The sequence below is a fragment of the Chiloscyllium plagiosum genome, unplaced genomic scaffold (genome assembly GCF_037043375.1).
Source record: "Chiloscyllium plagiosum isolate Xiang-an unplaced genomic scaffold, Cpla_swu_hap1 HiC_scaffold_23, whole genome shotgun sequence".
Classification (NCBI taxonomy): domain Eukaryota; kingdom Metazoa; phylum Chordata; class Chondrichthyes; order Orectolobiformes; family Hemiscylliidae; genus Chiloscyllium; species Chiloscyllium plagiosum.
This window is the reverse complement of record NW_028270161.1, coordinates 5,592,910-5,618,594: the sequence shown is the minus strand read 5'-3', so window position 1 is coordinate 5,618,594 and position 25,685 is coordinate 5,592,910. Positions and strand designations below refer to the sequence as shown.

The 25,685-nt window shown below is 40.2% G+C and overlaps 1 protein-coding gene across 3 annotated transcripts in view; it reads left to right on the top strand.

Moving 5' to 3' along the window:
* mcm10 (minichromosome maintenance 10 replication initiation factor) overlaps positions 1-25,685 on the top strand; it is a 57,310-nt gene that overhangs the window by 526 nt on the left and 31,099 nt on the right. For 2 of the 3 annotated variants that reach the window (XR_015761200.1, XM_043714164.2), the window contains exons 2-10: positions 71-121; positions 444-758; positions 3,690-3,815; positions 4,580-4,720; positions 7,789-7,978; positions 10,489-10,648; positions 18,708-18,875; positions 19,052-19,168; positions 23,158-23,354. Coding sequence is in view for 2 of the 3 variants with exons in the window: in XM_043714164.2 (XP_043570099.2) it covers positions 115-121; positions 444-758; positions 3,690-3,815; positions 4,580-4,720; positions 7,789-7,978; positions 10,489-10,648; positions 18,708-18,875; positions 19,052-19,168; positions 23,158-23,354 (1,421 nt within the window). In the remaining variant the exon portion in view is untranslated. Of the gene's footprint in view, positions 1-70; positions 122-353; positions 759-3,689; positions 3,816-4,579; positions 4,721-7,788; positions 7,979-10,488; positions 10,649-18,707; positions 18,876-19,051; positions 19,169-23,157; positions 23,355-25,685 lie in introns of those variants that run through there. The other variant, XM_087999759.1, reaches the window with a different exon arrangement.

Sequence of the window (25,685 nt, the reverse complement as noted above, 5' to 3'; positions counted from 1 at the left end):
TCTGGGATTGTGTTTATGATTTATTCAGAGTAAGTTGTTTTCATTCTTGATATTTGTTTCCAATTTTCAGTGTGACAGCATTTTCTGAAGTCACGGCCATAATATTGTCATAATATGGAAGGTAAGAGCATTCGAATTGATAGCATTCTAACATTGAAATGATTCTGTGCTTTTTAAAAACAAATTGCATTTCCAAAGTTTTGCTAGAAAAATATATGTTAAGCTGCAGCAAAAACAGAAATGGTTGGAGAAACTGCAGGACTGGTAGCAGTGCTGAGAGAAAGCAGAGATAACATTTAAAGTCCAGTGATCCTTCTTCAGAGTTTTTCCAGCAATTTCTGTTTTTCTTTCAGGTTTCCAGCTTCCACGGTTCTTAAAGCTGGATTGGTTTTGAAACTAGAACCCAAGCTGCAACTCTTGATTTGTATGTATCTTGGTGACAGGTACTGAAGATCTGGCTCTACTGGCATCTCTTCTGGATGAGAATGAGGAAGAAATAACGACAATTGCAGGATGTTCTCAGGACGAACAGAGTGTAGAGCAGAGATCGCTTGATAATGCTGACGAATGGGATGAACTGTTTGATGGAGATGATGAGGACAATGGTCAGGCTATGGAAATCAGTGCTCTCTTTGGAGATGTGGAAGACATGATGGAGGAAGAAGAGGAGGAGAGTGAAGCAATTGCATTGGAGAGAACTGACCAACCATGCCTCATTTCTCATCAAAAGACAGAAAAATCAAAAGTTGAATTGGAAGGTATTTTGCAATTAATACACTACTATATTTCTTTTTCTAACTGCAACCTATCCAAAAAAAGACAAGATTGGATTACTGCTGCTAAAGAAGGACATTTGAAAAGAACAACAGAATAGGAAAATCAGGGGCCTGTGGTCTATTTGATAATTCAACTAGTGTTGCATGAGCTGAAAATCGAGCAAGTCCAGTACAATAAGCTGTGACTTTTTTTCTCTGTTGGCAACAAGACACATTGATAAACTAATAATTTCCCCCATACAGGGAAAGAGTGTGGTATGTCACTGGGAAAGTACTCCAGTGGCTCAGACTAATACTATGGGGACAACGGTTCAAACCCCACCATAACTGGTGGTGGAGTTTAAGTTCAATGAATAAAATCCTTTATTAAAAACTACTAGTGACCACGAAACTATTATCAATTGTTATAAAATCCCATCTGGTTCACTAATGTCCTTTAGGGATAGAAATCTGTTTTGATGATGTTAAGGAAGTAGTAGTATAGTTAAGAGGGAAATCGGGAGGGGAAAAATGGGACATAAGATAGCTTTGGCACATAGAATTAAGGAGAATCCAAAGAGCTTTTACAAATACATTGAGGACAAAAGGGTAACTAGAGAGAGAATAGGCCCCCTCAAAGATCAGCAAGGCGGCCTTTGTGTGGAGCCACAGAAAATGGGGGAAATACTAAACGAGTATTTTGCATCGGTATTTACTGTGGAAAAGGATAAAGAAGATATAGACTGTAGGGAAATAGATGGTGGCATCTTGCAAAATGTCCATATTACAGAGGAGGAAGTGCTGGATGTCTTGAAACAGGTAAGGGTGGATAAATCCCCAGGACCTGATCAGGTGTTCCCTAGAACTCTGTGGGAAGCTAGAGACATGATTGCTGGGCCTCGTGCTGAGATATTTGTATCATTGATAGTCACAGGTGAGGCGCTGGAAGACTGGAGGTTGGCTAACATGGTGCCACTGTTTAAGAAGTGTGGTAAGGACAAGCCAGGGGACTATGGACCATTGAGCCTGATGTCGGTGGTGGACAAGTTGTTGGAGGGAATTCTGAGGGACAGGGTATACATGTATTTGGGAAGGCAAGGACTGATTAGGGATAAGCCAGGGAACTATAGATCGGTGAGCCTGACCTCAGTGGTGGGCAAGTTGTTGGAGGGAATCCTGAGGGACAGGGTATACATGTATTTGGAAAGGCAAGGACTGATTAGGGATAGTCAACACGGCTTTGCGTGTGGGAAATCCTGTCTCACAAACTTGATTGAGTTTTTTGAAGAAGTAACAAAGAGGATTGATGAGGGCAGAGCGGTAGATCTGATCTATATGGACTACAGTAAGGCGTTCGACAAGGTTCCCTATGGGAGATTGGTTAGCAAGGTTAGATCTCATGGAATACAGGCAGAACTAGCCACAAGGATACAGAACTGGCTCAAATATAGAAGATGGGGGTGGAGGGTTGTTTTTCAGACTGGAGGCCTGTGACCAGTGGAGTGCCACAAGGATCGGTGCTGCGTCCTCTACTTTTTGTCATTTACATAAATGATTTGGATGCGAGCATAAGAGGTACAGTTAGTAAGTTTGCAGATGACACCAAAATTGGAGGTGTAGTGGACAGCGAAGAGGGTTACCTCAGATTACAACAGGATCTTGACCCGATGGGCTGAGAGGTGGCAGATGGAGTATAATTCAGATAAATGCGAGGTGCTGCATTTTGGGAAAGCAAATCATTGCAGGACTTATACACTTAATGGTAAGGTCCTAGGGAATGTTGCTGAACAAAGAGACCTGAGAGTGCAGGTTCATAGCTCCTTGAAAGTGGAGTCGCAGGTAGATAGGATAGTGAAGGAGGTGTTTGGTATGGTTTCCTTTATTGGTCAGAGTATTGAGTACAGGAGTTGGGAGGTCATGTTGCGGCTGTACAGGGCATTGGTTAGGCCACTGTTGGAATGTTGCGAGAAATTGTGGTCTCCTTCCGATCAGAACGATGTTGGAAAACTTGGAAGGATGTTGCTAGGGTTGGAGGATTTGAGCTATGGGGAGAGGCTGAACATCCTGGAGCGTCAGAGGCTGAGGGGTGACCTTATAGAGGTTTACAAAATTATGAGGAGCATGGATAGGGTAAATAGGCAAAGTCTTTTCCCTGGGGTCGGGGAGTCCAGAACTAGAGAGCATAGGTTTAGGGTGAGAGGGGAAAGATATAAAAGAAACCTACGGGGCAGCTTTTTCACACAGAGGGTGGTACGTGTATGGAATGAGCTGCCAGAGGAAGTGGTGGAGGCTGGTACAATTGCAACATTTAAGAGGCATTTGGATGGGTATATGAATAGGAAGGGTTTGGAGGGGTACGGGCTGGGTGCTGGCAGGTGAGACTAGATTGGGTTGGGGTATCTCGTTGGCATGAATGGGTTGGACCGAAGGGTCTGTTTCTATGTTGTACATCTCTATGATTCTACGATACACTAAATATTTTTGTTTATCTGCCACATGAAATCTAGCAATATTTTGCCGTTTTATTGTCTGTTTTAAATAATTGGAATACGAATTTCTTTGTTTCAAACTGAAACACCTTGTGATATTCCTGTTTATACAATGATTATTCTGAATATTGATATGCAAGACAAGTAAATCCTGTAGTATCTGCTATAAAAGAATGAATAGCAGGAGCAAATACATTTTTTCTTGCATAATTGCAATGAAGTATTCAACATATGTATGCATCTTGAGTAAAACTCAAGAAGTTACATTTATTTTCCATCACTGATGAGAAGCTGTCGTGGGAAAGTTTTCTGTTTTATGGAGATTGCTTTGCTTTGAACAGACAGAAGATGAATTCATAAATACTAAACTCTTTGCAAAATCAAATAAAATTTATATTTATGTTATTTGAGATGCTTCCTTAAGTATCCTTTTTATTAAACAAAGCTGAACTGGAACAGATGAAGCAACAGATGGAAAAGTTACAGAGGGAATTTGCAAAGGTTACAGGTGGTCCAAAATCTGTCGTTCGATCTGCAAAAACGTCACCTGAAAACAAGCTGAAAACACCAGGTATTGTGCAAGTGTAAGATGGCATGCTGAGGAGCTTATTGAGTGGTCCCTGTAAAGGAAACCTGACTGAGTGAAACGGTGCAAAAGGGTTTCAGTTTCTAGATACCTCATGTTACTTTATTCCATCAGCAAACTACTGTTTGTGGAAATTGGTATACGGCCCATAGATGCAGTTTAATTTTCCTTTGGCATCTTTCCAGATATGACTTGAAATTTGTCTATTTGGAGACGTTTTGCAGTACTTTAAATTATAAACTGGATAGATTCATGATTGGAACACTGCAACCTTCATGTGGGAGCATAAGCCTGTTAGCAAAACTTACTGCTCTGATTTAATTCCATTTTTGCGTGGCCACTTTGTTCTGTTCGGCATTTAGAAGTTTCAACTCACACAAGTTGTTATAAAATTCGTGTTTAATTTACACTGTGACTTGGAGGTTGCAGGAAAATCGACGTTTTTCAGAAATCAGACTTTGACCTCATAATTTAGATAGAATTTTAATCCAAGTCGGAACCAATTCATGTAACAGCAGGGCTTATCACTGAATGTACTGACCAGACTAATATAGTGGATCCTGATACCACACAGATATAGAGGTTGCACTTGTGCATTAAATTGACTGTGAAGTTATCCTGCCGAGGAATGCTGGTCCAGAGGCTCTCTTTGTGGTTCTATTCCCGTTACTTTTTTTCACTGTTCCAATCATAGACTTTTATTTACTCATTTTAAAGTTGTTTTATTTTAACTGTTATCATTTCAACAGGTAAAGGCGCATGTACTGTTCAGAGTATAAAAGAAAGCACATCTTTTCAGGAAGCTCTGTGTATGCCCACTCCCAATCCTAAAAATGGCTTGTTGAAAACTAAGTCTCACATGGCCCAAGAACCTACAAATCCAACAGCAGGTAATTGATCCACCGATTTCTTGTTTATTGAAATTATATTTATATACAAATGTGCAAAAATTGCAAGCATCAAAACACTATCTGGTCCATTAGGCCTGCCTCATGTTGCTGTCATGTGGGAGGCAATGTGGTTAGAAAACCTCTAAATACCAGCAGCCTTGCATTTGCCAAAACCCCAAGACCTGTTTGAGATGCAGAATCTGGAAAAGTCTGTCCAACCCTCTTTGATAGGTAAACTAGTGAAGAAGATTATAGATGATATATAGATTGTGGTACTACACTTACTTATTGTAAAGCTGATCCATCTCTTTCTCTTTTATTTTTTGTGAACGGGTTTGCTGAATAATGGCGCAGGCTGATGATACACTTCCAAGGCTCATTAATCATTGAAAAGGGAAGAACAATCTAATGTGTAGCCTCTACTCCTTTGATATGTTTTATATCTATGCCCACGATAGTAATGTAATTCCCAGTATATTAAATTGAGATTGTGCAATAGCAACACTTAATTCATTTGCAGTAGTGTAGTGTGTTAGCCCGAGTACAACATGCATCTTGTAACAATGGATAATGAGGGTGGAGACTCCAAATGTATTTCCATTACATTTCTGACCAGGAATCTCTCCAACTTTTGCCATTTGTCTCGTGTTAGAAAGATTTGCAGGATGATGCTTGACCTGTTTGTCTGTGTTATGTATGCATGGTTCTTGGCCATCAAGTTCTAAGGTGGGATTGAAACTCAGAACTTCTGGTTCTGAGTCAGGCATATTACCCATTGCACAACAAGACCTTCCAGTTCGTTTATTTAACTCTTTATCAAATCAGCCCTAAATGTGTGCACTTCTAAACTGAATAGACCCAGCATTTTATTCTGTAAACTGCCTCTTTTAACGCATTCAGCAGCAGAAGCCTGCATATGTTTGAACAAAATCCATTGCTGACCAAAGTTATCAATTTGACATTTTCTTCATTCTTAATGGAGCACGTATTGTATACTTTACAACCCAAACTGAGGCAGGATAGCATTAAAGTAAAAATGCTGAAGAGTAGTCAAGGCAGTTGCTTTGCTCAGAAGCCTTAAAAAAATGAAGTATTTTGGATTTTATTTTCCTCTCAAGGACAGGGTGTCTGTTGATTAGATGATTAGGGTGTGGTATGAAATGATGCCAACAGCACAGTTTCAATCCTGAGACCTACTACAGTAATTCATGGAAGCCCTGCTTTTTCACCTTGTTGCAGGTTGTTACCCCTGGTGCTATACAAACGAATTGTCTGAAGATGCCTGCACGTACTTGTGTTATATGAATAATTACCTTTGAACGACGCAAGTTGTATTGTTTTTTTTATAGGATGCTAGGTAGTTGCTAATTTAGCTATTTCAAATTTGATATATAGTTGAAATAGTGATAGATTTTACTCTATTGTTTAAAAAAATTGTCACATTGGACCACTTGGATGTATTTTAAATATCTGTAAAGCAATGACGTTTTTCAGTTATTTTTGTGAAGTTAATATTTCCTTATACATTTCATCAGCTTTCCATTGAAGTCTTGACAGATGATTTTCTTTTAAAACCTGAACTGCAACTCAGTGTATCCACCTCCTGTGGATTGCTGTCTCTGATTCTTATCTATGTAACTATTAGACGATGACAAACAGGGACAGCAGTTACAGGTATACTTTGTGTGTTAATCACCAAATGGAAATCTTTGAAGAAAACGTTGGATAACTGAATCAATTTGGGCACCAATGTAAAACTGCAGGATGTCAATTATTCTCCAGATAATCTGTTTCTTATACTCCTATTTCTTAATTTAATTAAATATATTGCAATGTTAAAATTAAATGAAATGATTCTAAAATAGGTATCTGTTATATGTTACAGGACATAATGGACATTGTTGTATGGAAATTATATCATTGTGTTGGTATTCTGGTGAAGTGCTGTATATGTTATATAGTTTTTCATTTGTACTATTTACCAAATCATATTTAGTAAGTAGTCTAAACAGGGTCAGCATTTCTCTATTTGGATATGATTTAGTATCATACTGATGAATATAATGAGGGGTATGGATCGGGTGAATAGCAAACATCGTTGTCCTGGGCTTGGAGAGTCCAAAATTAGAGGGCTTAAGTTTAAGGTGAGAAGGGGGTAGTGCATGTATGCAATGAGCTGCCAGAGGAAGTTGTGGAGGCAGGTACAATTACAACATTTAAAAGGCATCTGGATGGGTACATGAATAGGAAAGGTTTAAAGGGATATAGGCCAAATGCTGGCAAATGGGACTCGGTCAGATTTAGGATGCTTGGCGCAGACAAGTCTCTGTGCTGTATCTCTCTAATGCTCTACATAATGTTTAGTACTGTAGTGCACGTACGTGTTCAATTTTTAACGTACGTAATACAACATTTTGAAGCAGTATTCATTATAGTATTTAATGTTTACTGCCTGGCTCTGCATCTAACGTATCACATGCTAAGTAGATGGTCATGCAATTTGATTTTAATACTTGGGATTATGCACTTTAAGAATTGAACACTTAATTTGACTGATAATATATAATTGACTGATAATTTGACTTATAGATAACCAGATAACATAGTTAAAAAACTTTACTCCATTGATGGGCCTCTCATTAAGAAATTCTGAGCCTATGTTTAATATATGCTGCAGCTTTCGGAATGGAGATCATAAAATATGCATCTATTTTGTGGAGGGGGAGAAAGATCCCCTTGAGGATGGAGAAAGAAATAGAAAAGAGTAAGCATCTGTGGGAAACAAATAGGAGAGAAGGAGGAAGATACTCCTTTGATGAAGGTGGACAGAGAGCTTTTTAAGGGTGGAAAAGTTCTGATAAGACAGTGAGAGTGATGCATACATTGGAGAAGAGGAATCTCTACAACAAGAAATCCTAATTTGGATGGGATGCTGAACCATCTCTGTCAGTGGAAGGAGTGGTTGCCTTTGAATCTCAAGCAATACACTTCAAAAGTAATATATGTTGTGTCTATTGATTTATGATTTTAATAGCAGGAGGTTGCATTTAATGATATTCTTCTCCCAGTCACAAAGATAAGAGATCCGATCCAAACACAGCCTGGAGGTAGGCAGGTACTTCAGCCTCTGAAAACCAGCAACAAATCCAATACCATGCATCAGGAATTTCCTGCAGCAGGAGATTACGAAAGGCCAGGAACCTCAAGGTCCACAAATTCAGACATAGCTGTGGATAAATTCTCTGGCTTGAGGCTGAGGTACAGTAATTGTTTCTGAATAATGTGGTTTCTTTCATAATGTTAAATATCATTACTTCTTTACTTGGGTTTTTTTGCTGAAATATTACTCCACTTTCTTCTCTAGTTATATTTGACTGTGCCCTCTGTGTCTTTTGAGGTAGCCAAACAGTATAACAAATAAACTTGAATTGTTTACGAATTTCACAATATTTTTGTTATGTTTGTGTGCCTTTTAAAGGTAAAGTGCAATACAGTGTTGAAAATGAAAATATTTGCTTGCAAATGAAAACAATTCTTTCTTTCAATGTTTAATTGTAGAGGGTAATTGATGTTTACTCCTGAATGTCTCTGAATATTAAAAATCCACATTTTGGTCTTTCAGTTGATGACTGCACTCACTAATTTAGAGAGATTTGCTCAGACATTTCTACATGCTGTGATAGATTACCCTGCAAACTTAATGAGTTAAATTCCTGTTGGTAGCATCTCATTGTTTGAGTGTGGATGACTGCATTCCTTTTTGTGAACCATAAAGAGAGTGGCATGAATGTCAGTCAGCTAACAGAACATGCTATCATATTTAAGGGCAGAGTATATTAACAGATCTCTGAGAAACAAACCATTTTCTTTTAAAGGAGGTCCATATGCAAAAAGTATTACTCAAAAACAGATATCCAATTTTATCAGTATTGTGGAACTTCTCTGCTGTAATCTGCTAAGTTGAAATAACCTAAATATTGATTTTGCATGCACAGTCAAGCAATAACTTGAGCATTAAAATATACACAATATGAATTAAATGGAATGGATTTTAATTTTAAACAGCTTTGTAATGTCAGCCATGGAAAATTGATGTACTGGGGTAATTTCAAAGTTTGTTGACAGTACAGAACTGAGAAATATTGTAAACTTTGAGCAATACAGTATATGATTTCAAAACACCATTGGCAAGTTGTTAGTGTGGAAGATAGATGGCAGGTGAAGTTCAATGTGAAGAGTTGTGAAATTATACATTTTGGTAGAAAGAACTTTAGAAAGTACAAAGTAAAAGATACAACTCTGAAAATTGTGCAGGAACAGAGAGACATGAATGTATATGTGCAAAAGTCATTAAAGGTTGTAGGATAGCTGGCAAGAACAGTTAATAAAGCATATAGCATCCAAGACTTTATTAGTAGCATTGATTATAAGAGTTCTGGAGAGATCCCAGCAGAGCAGATGTTTGAATTCACTGAAAATATCTCATAATAAACTAGCTGAATGGCAACAATGTAATCATCGCCGATTGTTGTTATAAAAAACATCTGATTTAAGGGAGGAGATCTACCATCCTTACCTGGTCTGGCCTGCCTATATTTCAGATCCATAGCAGTGTGGCTGACTCTTAATCCCTTGAGGGTGGATGATAAATGCTGGACTAGGTAGCAGTGCTATCATTCCATGAACGAGGAATAAGATAAGAGTTAGACTTAAACTGGAGTATTGTGCACAGAAAGAGGGATGTGAATACATTAGAAAGTGCAGAGTTTTAATGGGAATGGTTTCAGGGATGAGAACCATCAGTTATAGTAATAGATTGCTAAAATTGTGACAGTTTTCCTTGAAGAGCAGAAGACTAAGAACAGATTTGACTGATGCAAAATCATGAAGACAGAGCTGGCAGGGAGAGACTATTCCCATTCGTGAAAGAATCAAGAATGAGATGGCACAAATTTAATACAGTTTACAAAAGAAGCAAATGTGATGTGTGAGATAACTTTTTCACCCAGCATGTGGTTCAGGTGTGGAGTGCTCTGCCTGGAATTGTGATGGAGGCAGCTTCAATCAATGCATTCAGAAAGGCATTAAATTATTATTTGAAGAGGAACAATATTCATTGTTCCTGGGAATAGATTGGCAAGCACCAAAGAGTCATGGTGTTCATTTGGAGAGCCAGTGCAACCCAATGGACCATGGCCTCCTTTGCACTATTTGTAATTGGCACAAAGCTGTGTCCGGTGAAAGTTTGGTAGAAAATTGGGAAGGTTGTCAGTTTGAACAGAAATTGTGGAACTAAAAGGTTAGTAATCACTGGGCGTCTGAAACAAAATCTGCTTGAACATGAAGCTACTCAATCAGCATATTTTATTTTGAGTGATTCCCAGGGATTTTCTGTTTTATTTACTTCCCTTTCCCAAAATTGATGTTAAAATTCTGTTGTTGGTTTAAATAATTTTTTCCAGCCTTTCACATTTTCACTAGATGGAGCACTATCCACAAGAAGAGTGAACTTGCATTTATGCTGTCCAACCTTGGAATATTCTAATACGCATCTCATTCAACAAATTAGGTTGGCACCTAGTTTGCGGGATCACTAAAGCAACCTTCAGGGCATTGGTTACAATTCAAGGTTGTTGCTGACTTTCAAGATGTCTGTGTTCTGTGACATTCAAATTGGTCTCTGTCACTGTGATTTTCACTAATATACTTACTCCAGTAAATTGAACACTAACAGTGAAATTAAGTTGTAATGTTACTTCTTTCACCAGGAACCCCATTGTTTCATCAACAGAGATGGAGAGAAAAATGCATGGCCGAAAGCTGATCCGGGTCTCCCAATTGCGTTCGAAACTTGAAAAGCTGGAGGACACAGACTGGGTTACCTTTGCAGTTATCATTAAGAAGATTACATCACAGAGCTCTAACAATGTATGTATGATATCTGAAATGGCTCAGTATTTGAAGATATGTCTAACTTTGTGATTTGCTTCCATGTTACAACTATGGATTGATTTCATTAAGCATAATCCTTCTGCTCAATTCTTAATTATGAAGGTTATTGAGGAAAATAAAAGCTCACGGTGTATGGGGTAACTTAGTGGCAGATAAAAGATTGATAGTTCATTGAGAACATAGTATATCATAAATGGGTCACTTTCTGGTTGGAAAAGTATAATTATTGGCGTGTCACAGGAATCAGTGCTGAGGCCTCAACTTTTACAATTTGTATGAATGTTCTATTTGAAATAACCAAAGCTGTGTTTGCTAAATTTGCTGACGACACAAAGAAAGTAAATTGTGAAGAGGACATGAGGCTACAACGGGATTTAGATAGTTAAGCGAATGGATAAAAATCTGGCAAATTGAGTATCATGTGAAATTGCCATTTTAGACAGACTAGATAATGGTATCAAAAGTCATCTATCCAAAATTGCTGACCAGACAATATTAGGCGGTTGTAGGTGATAGCATAAAATTGCAGAAATGTTGATAGACTAGGTGAGGGAGCAAAACTGGCAGATGGAGTTCAACATTAGCAAATGTGAGGTTATCGATTTGAACCCAAAAAATGAATAGATTTCCAGATGGTATGAAATTAAATACAATGGATACCCAAAATGACTTGGGGGTTCAGGTGGATAGACCTTTAAAATGCTCGGAACAAGGGCAAAAAAAATCAAGATGATAAATAGAATGCTGGCCTTTATATCTGAAGGACTGGAATACAAAACACAGATGTTATGCTGCAGCCTTACAAAATCCCGGCTGAACCTACTTGGAGTACTGTAAGCAAATCTGGGCACCATACCTTAGGAAGTATTTATTGTCCTTTCAAAGGAGTATAACATAGGTTTACAAGAATGATATCTGCGCTTTAGGGGTTAATCATGGAATCCCTACAGTGTGGAAACAGGCCATTTGGCCCAACATGTCTGCACTGACCCTCCAAAGAGTAACCCACCCAGCTCCATTCTCCTACCCTATTGCTCTACATTTATCCCTAACTAATGCACCTAACCTATTTATCCCTGAACACTATGTGCAATTTAGGATAGCCAATTCACCTAACTTGCACATCTTTGGATTGTGGGAGGAAACTGGAGCACCCAGGGGAAACCAATGCAGACACTGAGAGAATGTGCCAACTCCACACAGATAGTAGCCCGAGGCTGGAATTGAACTCAGATCCCTGGCGCTGTGAGGCAGCAGTGCTAACCACTGAGCCACCGTGCCACTCTTGAGTCAGAGCTTTGGGGAGAGATTATATAAAGCAGGCCTGTTTTCTCTTGAATTTAGAAGGTTAATGGGCGTTCTGATCAAAGCCTTCATTCAGGTTACTAACAGAAAAGACAATCTATTTCCATTGGTTGGGGATTCTAGATCTAGGGGACATTGTTTAAGAATTATGGCCAGAGCATTGAGGAGAGATGTTAGGAAGGAATTCTACACACAAAGGGTGGGAGAGATTTGGAATTCTCTTCCACAAATGACTGTTTGCTAGATTAGTTGTTAGTGTTAAATCTGAAACAAGATCAGGCATGATCTCGTTGAATGATGGAACAAGCTCAATGGGTTAAGTGGCATATTCCTGTGAATATATTCCTATGTAAGAATAAAAAGAAACATTATCAAAAAGGTGATACTGTACACCACTCAGATGCAGAAGGATCGGAGTCTCCTACTGCATGTATTACAAAAGGTTTGTGTGTCAGTATAGCAAGTAATTAGAAAATAAAGAAGGGATGTTATGTGTCAGTAATATATGGCATTGGTAAAACCACATCTGGAGTAGTGTTCACTGTGGATCTCTTTTTGGGAAAATGTAAATAAGTTGTAAGCAGCTCAGAAAAGATTTGCTAGATTGATATCTGGAAAGAGCAAGTTGCCTTCGAGAAAAGGTTGGATAGGCTCTGCTTGTATATTTGAAACTTGGAAGAATAAGTTCCTGAGTAGCTGTGGAGAAACTGGTTATCCTTGAGATTCTAGAACTAGGTTGTCACCGTCTGAAAATAGGGAGTTGCCCATTTGAGACAGAGATTAAAATATTTTTTTTCAGAGAGCCTTTGGAACTACTCTTCAAAAGGTAGTGGAAGCAGAGTCTGAGTATTTTTATGACTGTGATAGATTCTTAATGAGCAAAGAGATGAAAAGCAATTGAGTTTAAGCAAGAATCTGATCGACCATGATCTTATTGAGTGGCAGGGAAAGCTGGGGGGGGGGTCAAGTGGCCTACACTTGCACCTAATCCATTTGTTGCAGGAGATTCCCAATCTAAAATGTTATAATTAGCAGTTAACTGATGTTGTTAAGAACTGCTTGTTGAGCACTTTATTTGATTTGCTCCCTTACATTTAGGAATAATCAGCTAGAGTTATCACTTTTAATCACGGTCTAGTGACTCTTGCTGGATATGCAGTTGTTTGGACAGGGCTTGATGTATTTTATCCCAATTGCTTGTAGCTGTTCACTTGGAAAGCTGACAAATAAAAAACACACAAGCAAATGATTAGGTCAGGCGGCATCTGTGGAGACACAGAATTAATGTTATAAGTCAATAACTTTGCCTCAAACTGGAAGGTAAACAGCTTTTCTGCAAACAAACAGCTAGAGAAAAGATTGGTGAGGTTCACTAAATTCACAAAATGAACAGCCTGACAAAAGTAATGTTAGTGCAATGACATCCTGAGAAGGAAAAATCTTAATTTTCTGTTTTCTACAACTATAACTTCTCTGACTTATCCATTGAAGATTTCTAGTTGGTACTAAGATTAAACTGTGAACTGATGCCCACGAGGAACTGAATTGACGCTGTACAGATGTATTTAACACTGAACCACACACCAATTCCTGAAGTAATAGGTCAGTACAGGCAGTCCCTAGATATGAACAAGCGACATAGGTAGGAAGAGAGATGGGGATTTAAAGCAGAAATTCAGGGAGCTAGGGTGGAAGCTTAGAGCTAGAACAAACAGAGTTGTTACCTCTGCTTTGTTGCCCATGCCACATGCTAGTGAGGCAAGGAATAGGGAGAGGGGTTGAACATGTGGCTACAGGGATGGTGTGGGAGGGAGAGTTTTGGATTCCTGGATAATTGGAGCTCTTTCCGGGGTAGGTAAGACCTCTACAAACAGGCCGGTCTTCACCTGAACCAGAGGGATACCAACATCCTGAAGGAGAAATTTGCTAATGCTCTTCAGGTGGATTTAGACTAATTCAGCGGGGGATTGGAACCGAAATTGTATTTCGAGATATGGGAGGATGACAGTAGAGAAGTCAGATCCTAATATTTCAAGATAGCATGAAGGCACCGGCAGGTAAGAAGTTTGTTTGAAGTGTGTCTACTTCAACACCTGGAGCATCTGGAATAAGGTGGGTGAACTTGCAGCATGGGTTGGTACCTAGGATTTTGATGTTGTGGCCATTTTGGAGACATGGGTAGAGCAGGGACAGGAGTGGTTATTGCAGGTTCCGGGATTTAGATGTTTCAGTAAGAACAGAGAAAATGGAAAAAGAAGGGTTAGTGTGGCACTGTTAGTCAAGGACAGTATTATGATTGCAGAAAGGACATTTGAGGACTCGTCTACTGAAGTAGTATGGGTTGAGGTTAGAAACCGGAAAGGAGAAGTTATCCTGTTGGGAATTTTCTATAGGCCTCCAAATAGTTCCAGAGATGTAGAGGATAGGACAGCAAAGATGATCCTCGATAGGAGTGAGAGTGACAGGGTAGTTGTTATGGGACTTTAACTTTCAAATAATGACGGGGAATACCATCGTTCAAGTACTTCAGATGGGTCAGTTTTTGTCCAATGTGTGCTGGAGAGTTTCCTGACACATATGTAGACAGGTCAACAAGGGGCGAGTCCACATTAGATTTCGTATTGGATAATGAACCCAGCCAGGTGTTAGATTTGGAGGTAGTGAGCACTTCGGTGATAGTGACCACAATTCGGTTATGTTTACTTTAGTGATGGAAACGGATAGGTATATACTGCAAGGCAAGAATTATAGCTGGGAGAAAGGCAATTACAATGCAATTAGGCAAGATTTAGGATGCATAGGATGGAAAGGAAACTGCAGGGGTTGGGCACAATTGAAATGTGGAGTTTATTCAAAGACCACCTATTATGGGTCCTTGATAAGTAGGTACCAGTCAAGCAGGGAGGAAGTTGTCGTGCATGGGAGCCATGGTTTACTAAGTAAGTTGAATCTCTTGTCAAGAGGAAGAAGAAATCTTATGTTAAGATGAGATGTGATGGCTCAGTTAGGGCACTTAAGAATTAAAAGTTAGCCAGGAAAGACCTAATGAAAGAACTAAGAAGAGCCAGGAGTGGACATGAGAAGTCATTATTGAAAAGGATCAAGGAAAACCCTAAGGCTTTCTATAGCTATATCAAGAATTAAAGAATGATTAGGACCATTCAAGCATAGTAATGGGTAGTTGTGCGTGGAGTCAGAGAAGATAGGGTAAGTGCTAAGTGAATATTTTTCGTCAGTATTCACACTAGAAAAAGACAATGTTGTCGAGGAGAATATTGAGATACAGGTATGAGACGAGATGGGATTGAGGTGCATAAGGAGGACATGTTAGCAATTCTGGAAAGTGTAAAAATAGATACGTCCCCTGGGCTAGATGGGATTTATCCTAGGATTCTCTGGGAAGCCAGGGAGGAGATTGTTGAGCCTTTGGCTTTGATCTTTATGTCATCATTGTCTACAGTGCCAGAAGACTGGAGGATAGCAAATGTTAGAACATAGAAGAATACAGCGCAGTACAGGCCCTTCGTTCCTCAATGTTGCGGCGATCCAAGCCCACCTAACCTACACTAGCCCACTATCCTCCATATGCCTATCCAATGCCCGCTTAAATGCCCATAATGAGGGAGAGTCCACCACTGCTACTGGCAGGGCATTCCATGAACTCACGACTTGCTGAGTAAAGAACCTACCCCTAACATCTGTCCTATACCTACCCCCCCTTAATTTAAAGCTATGCCCCCTTGTAATAGCTGACTCCATATGTGGAAAAAGATTCTCACTGTCGACCCTATCTAAACCCCTAATCATCTTGTACACCTCTATCAAGTCACCCCTAAACCTTCTTTTCTCCAATGAAAACAACCCCAAGTGCCTCAGCCTTTCCTCATACGATCTTTCTACCATACCAGGCAACATCCTGGTAAACCTCCTCTGCACCCGTTCCAGTGCCTCCACATCCTTCCTATAGTATGGCGACCAAAACTGCACACAATACTCCAGATGCGGCCGCACCAGAGTCTTATACAACTGCAACATGACCTCAGTACTCCGGAACTCAATTCCTCTACCAAAGGCCAGTACGCCATATGCCTTCTTCACCACACTATTTACCTGGGTGGCAACTTTCAAAGATCTGTGTACATGAACACCAAGATCCCTCTGCTCATCCACACTACCAAGTATCCGACCATTAGCCCAGTACCCCATCTTTTTGTTACTCTTACCAAAGTGAATCACCTCACACTTAGCTACATTGAACTCCATTTGCCACCTTTCTGCCCAGTTCTGCAGCTTATCTATATCCCGCTGTAACCTGACACATCCTTCCTCACTGTCTACAACTCCTCCGACTTTCGTATCATCCGCAAACTTGCTCACCCAACCTTCTAACCCCTCCTCCAGGTCATTTATAAAAATGACAAACAGCAATGGTCCCAAAACAGATCCTTGCGGAACACCGCTAGTGACGGCACTCCAAGATGAACCTTTGCCATCAACTACTACCCTCTGCCTTCTTCCAGCCAGCCAACTCCTAATCCAAACCTCCAACTCACCCTCAATGCCATACCTCCGTATTTTTTGCAGTAGTCTACCATGGGGAACCTTATCAAACGCCTTACTAAAATCCATATACACCACATCTACCGCTTTTCCCTCGTCCACCTTCTCAAAGAATTCAATAAGGTTTGTGAGGCACGATCTGCCCTTCACAAAACCATGCTGACTATCCTTGATCACATTATTCCTATCCAGATGTTCATAAATCCTATCCCTTAGATCTAAGATTTTGCCCACAACAGAAGTGAGACTCACCGGCCTATAGTTACTAGGGTTATCCCTACTCCCCTTCTTGAACAAGGGAACCACATTTGCTAGCCTCCAATCTTCTGGCACTACTCCTGTAGACAACGAGGACATAAAAATCAAGGCCAATGGCTCTGCAATCTCCTCCCTTGCTTCCCAGAGAATCCTAGGATAAATGCTATCAGGCCCAGGGGACTTATCTATTTTCACCCTTTCCAGAATTTCCAACACCTCTTCTCTACATACCTCAAAGCCATCCATTCTACTTAATTGTGACTCAGTTGTTCCCTTGTTCAAGAAGGGAAGTAAGACAAACCTGTGAACCTTACTTCGGTTGTGGGTAAAGTGTTGGAAAGGGTTATAAGAGATAGATTTATAATCATATAGAGAGGAATAAGTTGATTCGTGATAGTCGACATGGTTTTGAGAAGGGTAGGTCGTGCCTCACAAACCTTATTGAGTTCTTTGAGAAGATGGCCAAACAAGCAGATGAGGGTAAAGCGGTTGATGTGTGTATTGTTTGATAAGGTTCCCTATAGTAGGCCATTGCACAAAATACGGAGGTATGGGATTGAGGGTGATGTGGCAGTTTGGATCAGAAATTGGCTAGCTGAAAGAAGACAGAGGGTAGTGGTTGATGGGAAGTATTCATCTTGGAGTTCAGTTACTAGTGGGGTACCACAAGGATCTGTTTTGGGTCCACTGTTATTTGTCATTTATATAAATGACCTTGATGAAGGCATAGAAGGATGGATTAGTAAATTTGCAGATTACATTAAGGTTGGTAGAGTTGTGGATAGTGACAAAGGATGTTGTCAGTTACAGAGAGCCAGAGATAAGCTTAATGCGGATAAGTGTGAGGTGATTCACTTTGGAAGGAGTAATAGGAATGCAGAGTATTGGGTTAATGGTAAGATTTTTGGTAATATCAGTGAGCAGAGAGATCTCTGTGTCTATGTACATAGATCCTTGAAAGTTTCCACCCAGCTTGAAAGGGTTGTTAAGAAGACATACGGTGTGTTAGCTTTTATAGGTAGAGGGATTGAGTTTCGGAACCATGAGATCATGCTGCAGCTGTACAAAACTCTGATGCGGCCACATTTGGAGTATTGCGTCCAGTTCTGGACACAGTATTATAGAAAGGATGTGGAAGCTTTGGAAAGGGTTCAGAGGAGATTTACTTGAATGTTGCCTGGTATGGAGGGAAGGTCTTATGAGGAAAGGCTGAGGGACTTGAGGCTGTTTTCATTGGAGAGAAGAAGGTTGAGAGGCGATTTAATTAAAATATACAAGATAACCAGAGGGTTAGATAGGTTGGACAGTGAGAGCCTTTTTCCATGGATGGCGATGGCTAGCACAAAGGGACATTGCTTTAAATTGAGGGGTGATAGATATTAGACAGATGTCAGAGGTAGTTTCTTTACTCAGGGAATAGTAGGAGTGTGGAATGCACTGCCTGCCTGCAACGGTAGTAGACTCACCAACTTTAAGGGCATTTAAATGGTCATTAGATAGGCATATGGACGAGAATGAAATAGTACAGGTTAGATGGGCTTCCACAGTTCGGAGGAACATCGAGGGCTGAAGGGCCTGTACTACGCTTAATGTTCTATGTTCCGTTCTTGAGTACGCTCACAACTATTTGTATGCAAGTCAGGACACAGTACAGGACAATATACAATTGCAATATGTAAGTATGAGAAACATTCACATCAGATCTTTAATATGAATATTAAAGTACCCCAGAATGGGATCTTTTCGTAAGTAGGAGTGTTTGAAGTCAGATGTTCATAAATCAGGAACCATCTGTATTTAAGTTACCACCAATGTATGATTTTTGGGTGTGTGAGTTTATTTGTAACTAACTTTCATACGCCTGAAGTTGCATTTTTGCAATAATGTTGAGGTAATCTATTTGTTGTTTCAGGGTAAAACGTTCAGTATCTGGCACTTAAGCGATCTGCGTACCAGCAACCTGAATTTATCTCTCTTCCTCTTTGGGAATGTCCACAAAGAGCATTGGAAAACAGAGAAAGGGACTGTTATTGGTCTACTGAATGCCAATCCTATGAAATCCAGGGATGGATCAGATGAGGTGAGTGAATAGAATGTTTCTCAAGAAGACAAATTTAAAGCATTAGGCAATTCTGCCTTTTCAGTATCATATGATGTTTAGTCATGCCATAAGGAGTATCAGTCATGAAGTAATTTAGTAATTTATGCCATTCCAGTAAATTTCAGGCTTCACCTGTCCCTGTTTTTTTGATCCAGGTTTGTCTGTCTGTTGATCACCCACAGAAGATTCTAATCATGGGTGAAGCCTTGGACATGGGAACCTGCCGAGCTAGAAAGAAGAATGGAGATCTCTGTACCCAAATAGTAAACTTGGTGAGTCTGACTTTGATAAATTACAATTGGCTGATCAATCAGTTACATACATACTGTTTTCAGTTGGAATACTTCCTCTGGTCTGCATATCAAAATATCTTTATTCAAATTAAAGTTTTGTCTTGAAGAGTGTTTGTTTAGCCTGGAATTGAGATAAAATAAGAAAACTCTTTGTTTGACAATTTGAAGGGACCAAGTGGTCTCCATCGTCAGATAGATTCATCATTGAGTTTTATTTTCATTTTTGTAATCCAGGAAAATGCCTCCAGTAATGGGAGGAAGATGCTTGCAATATTCAAATGATATGTTAGTCATTCTGTTTTTATTGAAATAAAACAGAGAGGTAAAGGTTGTGCTTTATGTGACAGTCTGGGCTGCAATGGAAATTGTTGATGCTATGGTGTGTTTTGACGAGTCTCATAATTGCCAGCCCACATTTAAGAGGCAGGATGATTATTATCCTTCAAAGCTAAGGATGAGAGTGCAGATAATCTTCTTGAACTTTTAGTTTTAACTGGAGTTACATGTTTGAGAACTTGACAATATGTATTTGTGTGGAAGCAGAATAACCATTCTAGTTAGTCCACTGTTCCATTCACAATTTTGAAAATGAAAACCTTTGAGATTTCAGTGTATCAGAACTCAGTCCAGGCAATAGATTAGTAAATTAACGAAGTCACAAAAGGAGTTGATCAGAAGTTGGATTGCTTAGAATTGCAATGTTATTTTCTCAAAGACATGATAAGTTTTCATTTTGTCTCATTCCCTATGTTTGTTTTCCAGTCAGTTACTTAACCGATCAGTTATGCATCCAAAAGAGAGAATGCTGGAAAATCTCAGCAGGTCTGGCAGCATCTGTAAGGAGAGAAAAGAGCTGACATTTCGAGTCTAACTGACCCTTTGTCAAAGCTAGAAATAGGGAGATATTTATACGAGGCTGAGAGAAGGTGAGTCATGCTCCAGAAGCAAAGGTAGCAATAAAGAGGTGTGGTGTTCTCACCCAGGAGCCATGACTCATCTCTCAGCCTACTATAAATACCTCCCTATTTCTCCCTTTTTTTAGGTTTGACAAAGGGTCAGTTAGACTCGAAATGTCAGCTCTTTTCTCTCCTTACAGATGCTGCCACACCTGCTGAGATTTTCCAGCATTTTCTCTTTTGGTTTCAGATTCCAGCATCCGCAGTAATTTGCTTTTATTTTGATCAATTATGCATTGCATACATGCAAAGTCGCCATAGTCATACTAGACCGTAGGACTATTCTGAGAAAGACAACTAGTGGTGGTTTAACCTGAGAGTCACCATGCCTCATGAAAAGGGAAACGTTGAGAAGGAGGTACCTTTTATGGTGACCTCAGCTGGTACAGGAATTGAATCTGTGCTGTTGGAATGACTTTTTGCATTGCAAGTTAGCTATCCAGCTAACTGATCTATCTGACCCCACAACACCTACACTGAATAACAATGCCTTGTATTCTGCAGCACCTTTAATGAAATGCACATTCCTAAGATCTTTGACAGCAATTCTAAAAGAAAATATGACTGCATGACATAGATGGGTCAGAAGCCATTTGAGGTCAGAAGACCAAAAGCTTGCCCGAAGACATTCTAAAGAAGGTCCTATAGGGTGAAAGCAAGGTAGGGCGGGAGCAGGGAGGATTGTGCAGACAAATGCTGAGCTTAGGGGCTAGGCAACTGAAGGCACTGCCATTGGTGAAGCAGTTAAAATGGGGGGTTGCGCAAGAGAGCAGATTTAGATGACACAGACATTTCAGAGTGTTGTGGGCCAGAAGACATTTGAAATGGAGAGGAGTGAGCCATATAACAGTAAGCAAATCGAATATGTTAGATTTAAGACTGACTTATTAGATCTGAAATAAAAACCATTTTGTAGAACTTTATCTTTGTCATTAATTTTCTCGTATCCGTGTTCCAGTGTACTGTTGCAGATCATATAATCATATAGTAGTGTTGTGTGGGCCATCATGGGTGTATATCTTGATACTTACATTTGGAAAACAATTGTGTACTTTTTAATGAAATACCTTTGGAATACTTTTGCTTCCAAGTTGGAAGGTTGTGGATTCAAGCCATGCTCCATGACCTAAGCACACAAATCTGTACATGGCATTCTAGTGCAGTACCAGAGGAGTACTGCATCATTAAACTGAGGCCTGTCTTCTCTATTGTTCAGATGTAAACAAGCCCATGATACTAACTTCAAAGAGAAGCAGAGGAATTATCCCCAGTTGTGGACAATGTTTATCTCTCAATCAAAATCACAAAAACAAATGATCTGGAATCACTACATTGCTACTGGGGAAAACTGTCTTTGTGCAAATTGGCTGCCACATTTCCTACTTTACAACAAGCAATCGACTTTCATTTGCTGCAGAAAATCCTGAGATGATGAAAGATGCTAAATAAATCCTAGCCCTTTAATTAAAGCAGGCTGTGACAATTGAATTATTGGAGCTGAAGAGATTTTGATTCTTTATTCTTGGTTCTCAGTTTAAATTGGTTTTATCAGACCTAGAGTCGAAAAGTGTGGCACTGAGAAAGCACAGCAAGTCAGGCAGCATCCGGGAACAGGAGAGTCAACATTTTGGGCATAAGTCCTTCATCAGGAATGTGGAGGGGGAAGGGGCTGAGAGATAAATAGGGGGGTGGGGCTGGAGGTGAAGGTAGCTGGCAAGTTGATAGGTATATGCAGGTGGGAGGTAATACTGATAGGTTGGTGGGGAGGGTGGAGCAGATAGGTGGGAAGGAAGATGGACAGGTCAAGAGAGTAGTGCCGAGTTGAAGGTTTGGGTCTGTGATGAGGTGGGGGGGGTGAGGGGAGATTTGGAAAATGCTGAAGTTGATGTTGATAATGTGATTGAAGGGTCCCAAGGTGGAAGATAAGGTGATCTTCCTCCAGTTGAAAGATTGCTTGGATTTGGCGGTGGAGGAGGCCTAAGACTTGCATATCCTTGGGGGAGGGGGATTTGAAGTAGTTGGCCACAGAGCAGTGGCGTTGTTTGGTGCATGTGTCCCAGAGATGTTCTCTGAAACACTGCAAGTTGATGTCCTATCTTCCTGATGAGGTGTGTGGATGTAAAAGAATTCTCCACCAGATGTAAAAAGATCCTTTGGGGCCTTGGATAGAGGTGAAGGTGAAGGGGGGGTGGGCGGGTGCAGGTTTTGCGCCTCCTGCAGAGGCAGGGGAAGGTGCTGCGTGTGGAATGTGGGTTGGTGAGTGGTGTGGACCTAATGATGGAGTCACCGAGGGAATGGTCTTTGTGGGATGCCAATAGCAATAGGGAGGTATATATGTCTTTGGTAGTGGGGTCTGATTGTAGATGGTGGAAATGGAAGAGGATAATGCACTATATCTGGAGATTAGTGGGGTGGAAGGTGAGGACCGGGGTGGTTGGATGGGTAGGGTTCAAGGGCAGAGGTGCAGTAAATGGAGGAGATGCACTGGAGGGCATTGTTGACCACGTGGGAGGGGAAGTTGTGGTCCTTGAAATAGGAGGCCATCTGGAATGTCCAGGAGTGAAATTGCTCCTCCAGGGAATAGATATGGCAGAGGTGGAGGAATTGGGAGTAAGGGGAATCGCATTTTATTTTGGGGGAGGGGGGAGGAAGGTTGTAGACAAGGTACCTGTGGGAGTCAGACCTACTATGTGGTGGGATTGGATTTACTTTTGCTGGAAAAAAGATATAATAAGTAAGACATGAATGGAATGATTATTTTTTCTAATAAGGAAAGTGAGAGACTATTTTAGACTTTGTCTAATGTCAAATTTTTAATATTAACAATCATATTTTATTGATTATTGAAGCAAACTTTGAATGAGGCGATTTAAGCAAATGATTAGTTCCCATTCCTAGATGAAGGTTTTCACCCCTGCTTCTTTAGTTATGTCTTTAGCTAGTATTGAAATAGTCTTAACCTAAACTTTGTCTTCTTATACTAACTTTTTATGTACCACCTTTGTTTTTCAGATGGACTGTGAATACTGTGAGTACCATGTCAAAGCCCAGTACAAGAAGCTTAGTGCAAAGCGAGCTGACTTACAATCCAGCTTCTCTGGCCGTGCTCCTAACAAAATGCATGGCAAGGGTGGCAGTCTGAAAGAGAGGCTGTGCCAACAGGGTTTCCACTATGGAGGAGTGACATCAGCATCATATGCAGCCTCAGTGTAAGAAACTACTTCTCACAATACAGTTGATTTCTACATTAAATATTTGTTTGAACAATGATTTATTTCGCTGGATGAATTAAAATGGGGATCTGTGCTGGTTGGACTCATACCTGGCACAGAATTAGATAATTGTATTTGATAGATATCTATTGGATGTCCATGACAGCTTGACAGGAGGTCCTCAGAATAGTTTTCGAGGCCAAACCAACTTCAGCCATTTCATCAATGACCTTCCTTTACCGACATAAGATCAGAAGTAGGGATGTTTGCTGATTTTTATACAATGTTTAGCATCATTTACAACTCCTCAGGTGCTGAAGCAGTCTGTGTCCAAATGCAGCAAGACCTGGACAACATCCAGGTTATGGTCTGACAAGTTGTAAGTAACATTCACACCACACAAGTGCTTGGCAATGACCATCTCCAACAGACAGCATCTATCATACCTTGGCATTCAATAGTGTGGCCCTCACTGAATTCTCCACTATCAACATCTTGGGAGTTACCCCTGACCCAAAAGTGAACTGGACCAGCCATATCAATACTCCGGTTGTACATCAGAGACTAGGAATCCTGTAGCCAATAACTGAAGTCCTGACTCCCTGAAACTTGTCCATCATATGCTATGCAGAAGTCATGATGGAATACTGCCCACTTACCTGGGTGATTGCAGCTTCAACAAAACTCGAGCTTTTTTTTTGATTCACTTATGGGACACGGGTTCCTCTGGCTGGGCCAGCGTTTATTGTCCATCCCTAATTACCCAGAGGGTAGTTAAGAGGCATTTACATTGCTATGGGTCTGGAGCCACATATAGGTCAGACCAGGTAAGGATGGCAGATTTCCTTCCCTAAAGGACATTAGTGAACCAGATTTTTTTCTGACAGTTGACAATGATTTCATGGTCATCATTACATTCCTGATTCAAGATTCTTTATTGAATTCAAATCCCACCATCTGCCATGGCAGGATTTGAACCCGAGTCTCCAGAACATTAGCTGAATTTCTGTAAGAAATAGTTGAGCGATAATACCATTAGGCCATCGTGTTCCTGTTGTTTGAGGCTTAACACCATCCAGGACAAAGCAGCCTGCTTCATTGGCTCTTTCCACCACCGATGCAGAGCAGCAGCATGTCCCATTAACAAAATAAACTGTCAAAATTCACGAAGGCTCCTTAAACAGCACCTTCTCATTACATGACCACTACAGTCGTGAAGGACAAGCAGATCGTGAAGCAGATAAATGGGAACACCACCACTTTGCAAATTGTGCTACAAACTATTCCCCATCCAATCCTCGAACTCCCCCCTGCACACTATTGTGGGGGTACCTACCCCAAATGGACTATTACAGTTGAATGCAGCTCACCACAATTTTCTCGAGGGCAATTAGGATGGACAGTAAACTCTGGTCCAGCCGTTAACACCCAAATCTCTTGAATGAATTAAAACAAATATACTGCATGAACTGGGCGAAGGATGGACAATACAATTTGGCCTTGTCAACGATAACCATATGCTGTAAATTAATTTTTAAAATCATACAATCAAGTTGATTAGCTGATGTATGTGCTGCAATGTTTTTAGTTTGCTGTAGGGAGAACAAGAACATGAAAAATGAGTGAGAAAAGACCATAAAGTCTGGCTCATCAAGGTGCTACACAACAAGTTGTACGATTTCTATCCTCCTAAACTATCCAAACACCACAACCCCACCTAAAAAAAATTTTAAAAGGCCTGCAATGTCTTATGATGTATTTGATGTCAAATTCTGTTTGATAATGCTCTAATGTGGTGCCTTATTTTGTTAAAGGCACTACATATATGTAAGGCATTGTGGCAGGCCCCTCAGGAACAATTTGGTAATACCCCTCCCACATCCTAATGGTTTCTAACCGACCTGTTCAAAAATGTTATTACACACCTCTGGAGCAGTTGGGCCTTGAACCCTGACCTCCGAGCTCAGACGCAGGGACGTTACATTGTACCACAAAATCCCTGTTTCTCACATTCTAAATGATTGCAACTCCCCATTAAGACGCATAAAGTCCTCATAATTGTTAGTAACTTGACAGGTTATTGTTTGTAGCTAAAAGCTATAAGCTATCCAGTCATTCCAGAGCCTTCCAGCTCAGCGAGCAACTCTACATCCAGATCCAGAGTCATTATTTATTTATATTGATCTTTCAGAGGATTGCAACTGAGGGGAAAAAATGTCGATTGTCTTTATCTGTGTTATACCTACACGTGTTAAATGTGTGTCCTCTAACTCTACAATCTCAAGTAATCTTGGTGTCCATGTACACAGATCTCTGAAAGTTGCCACC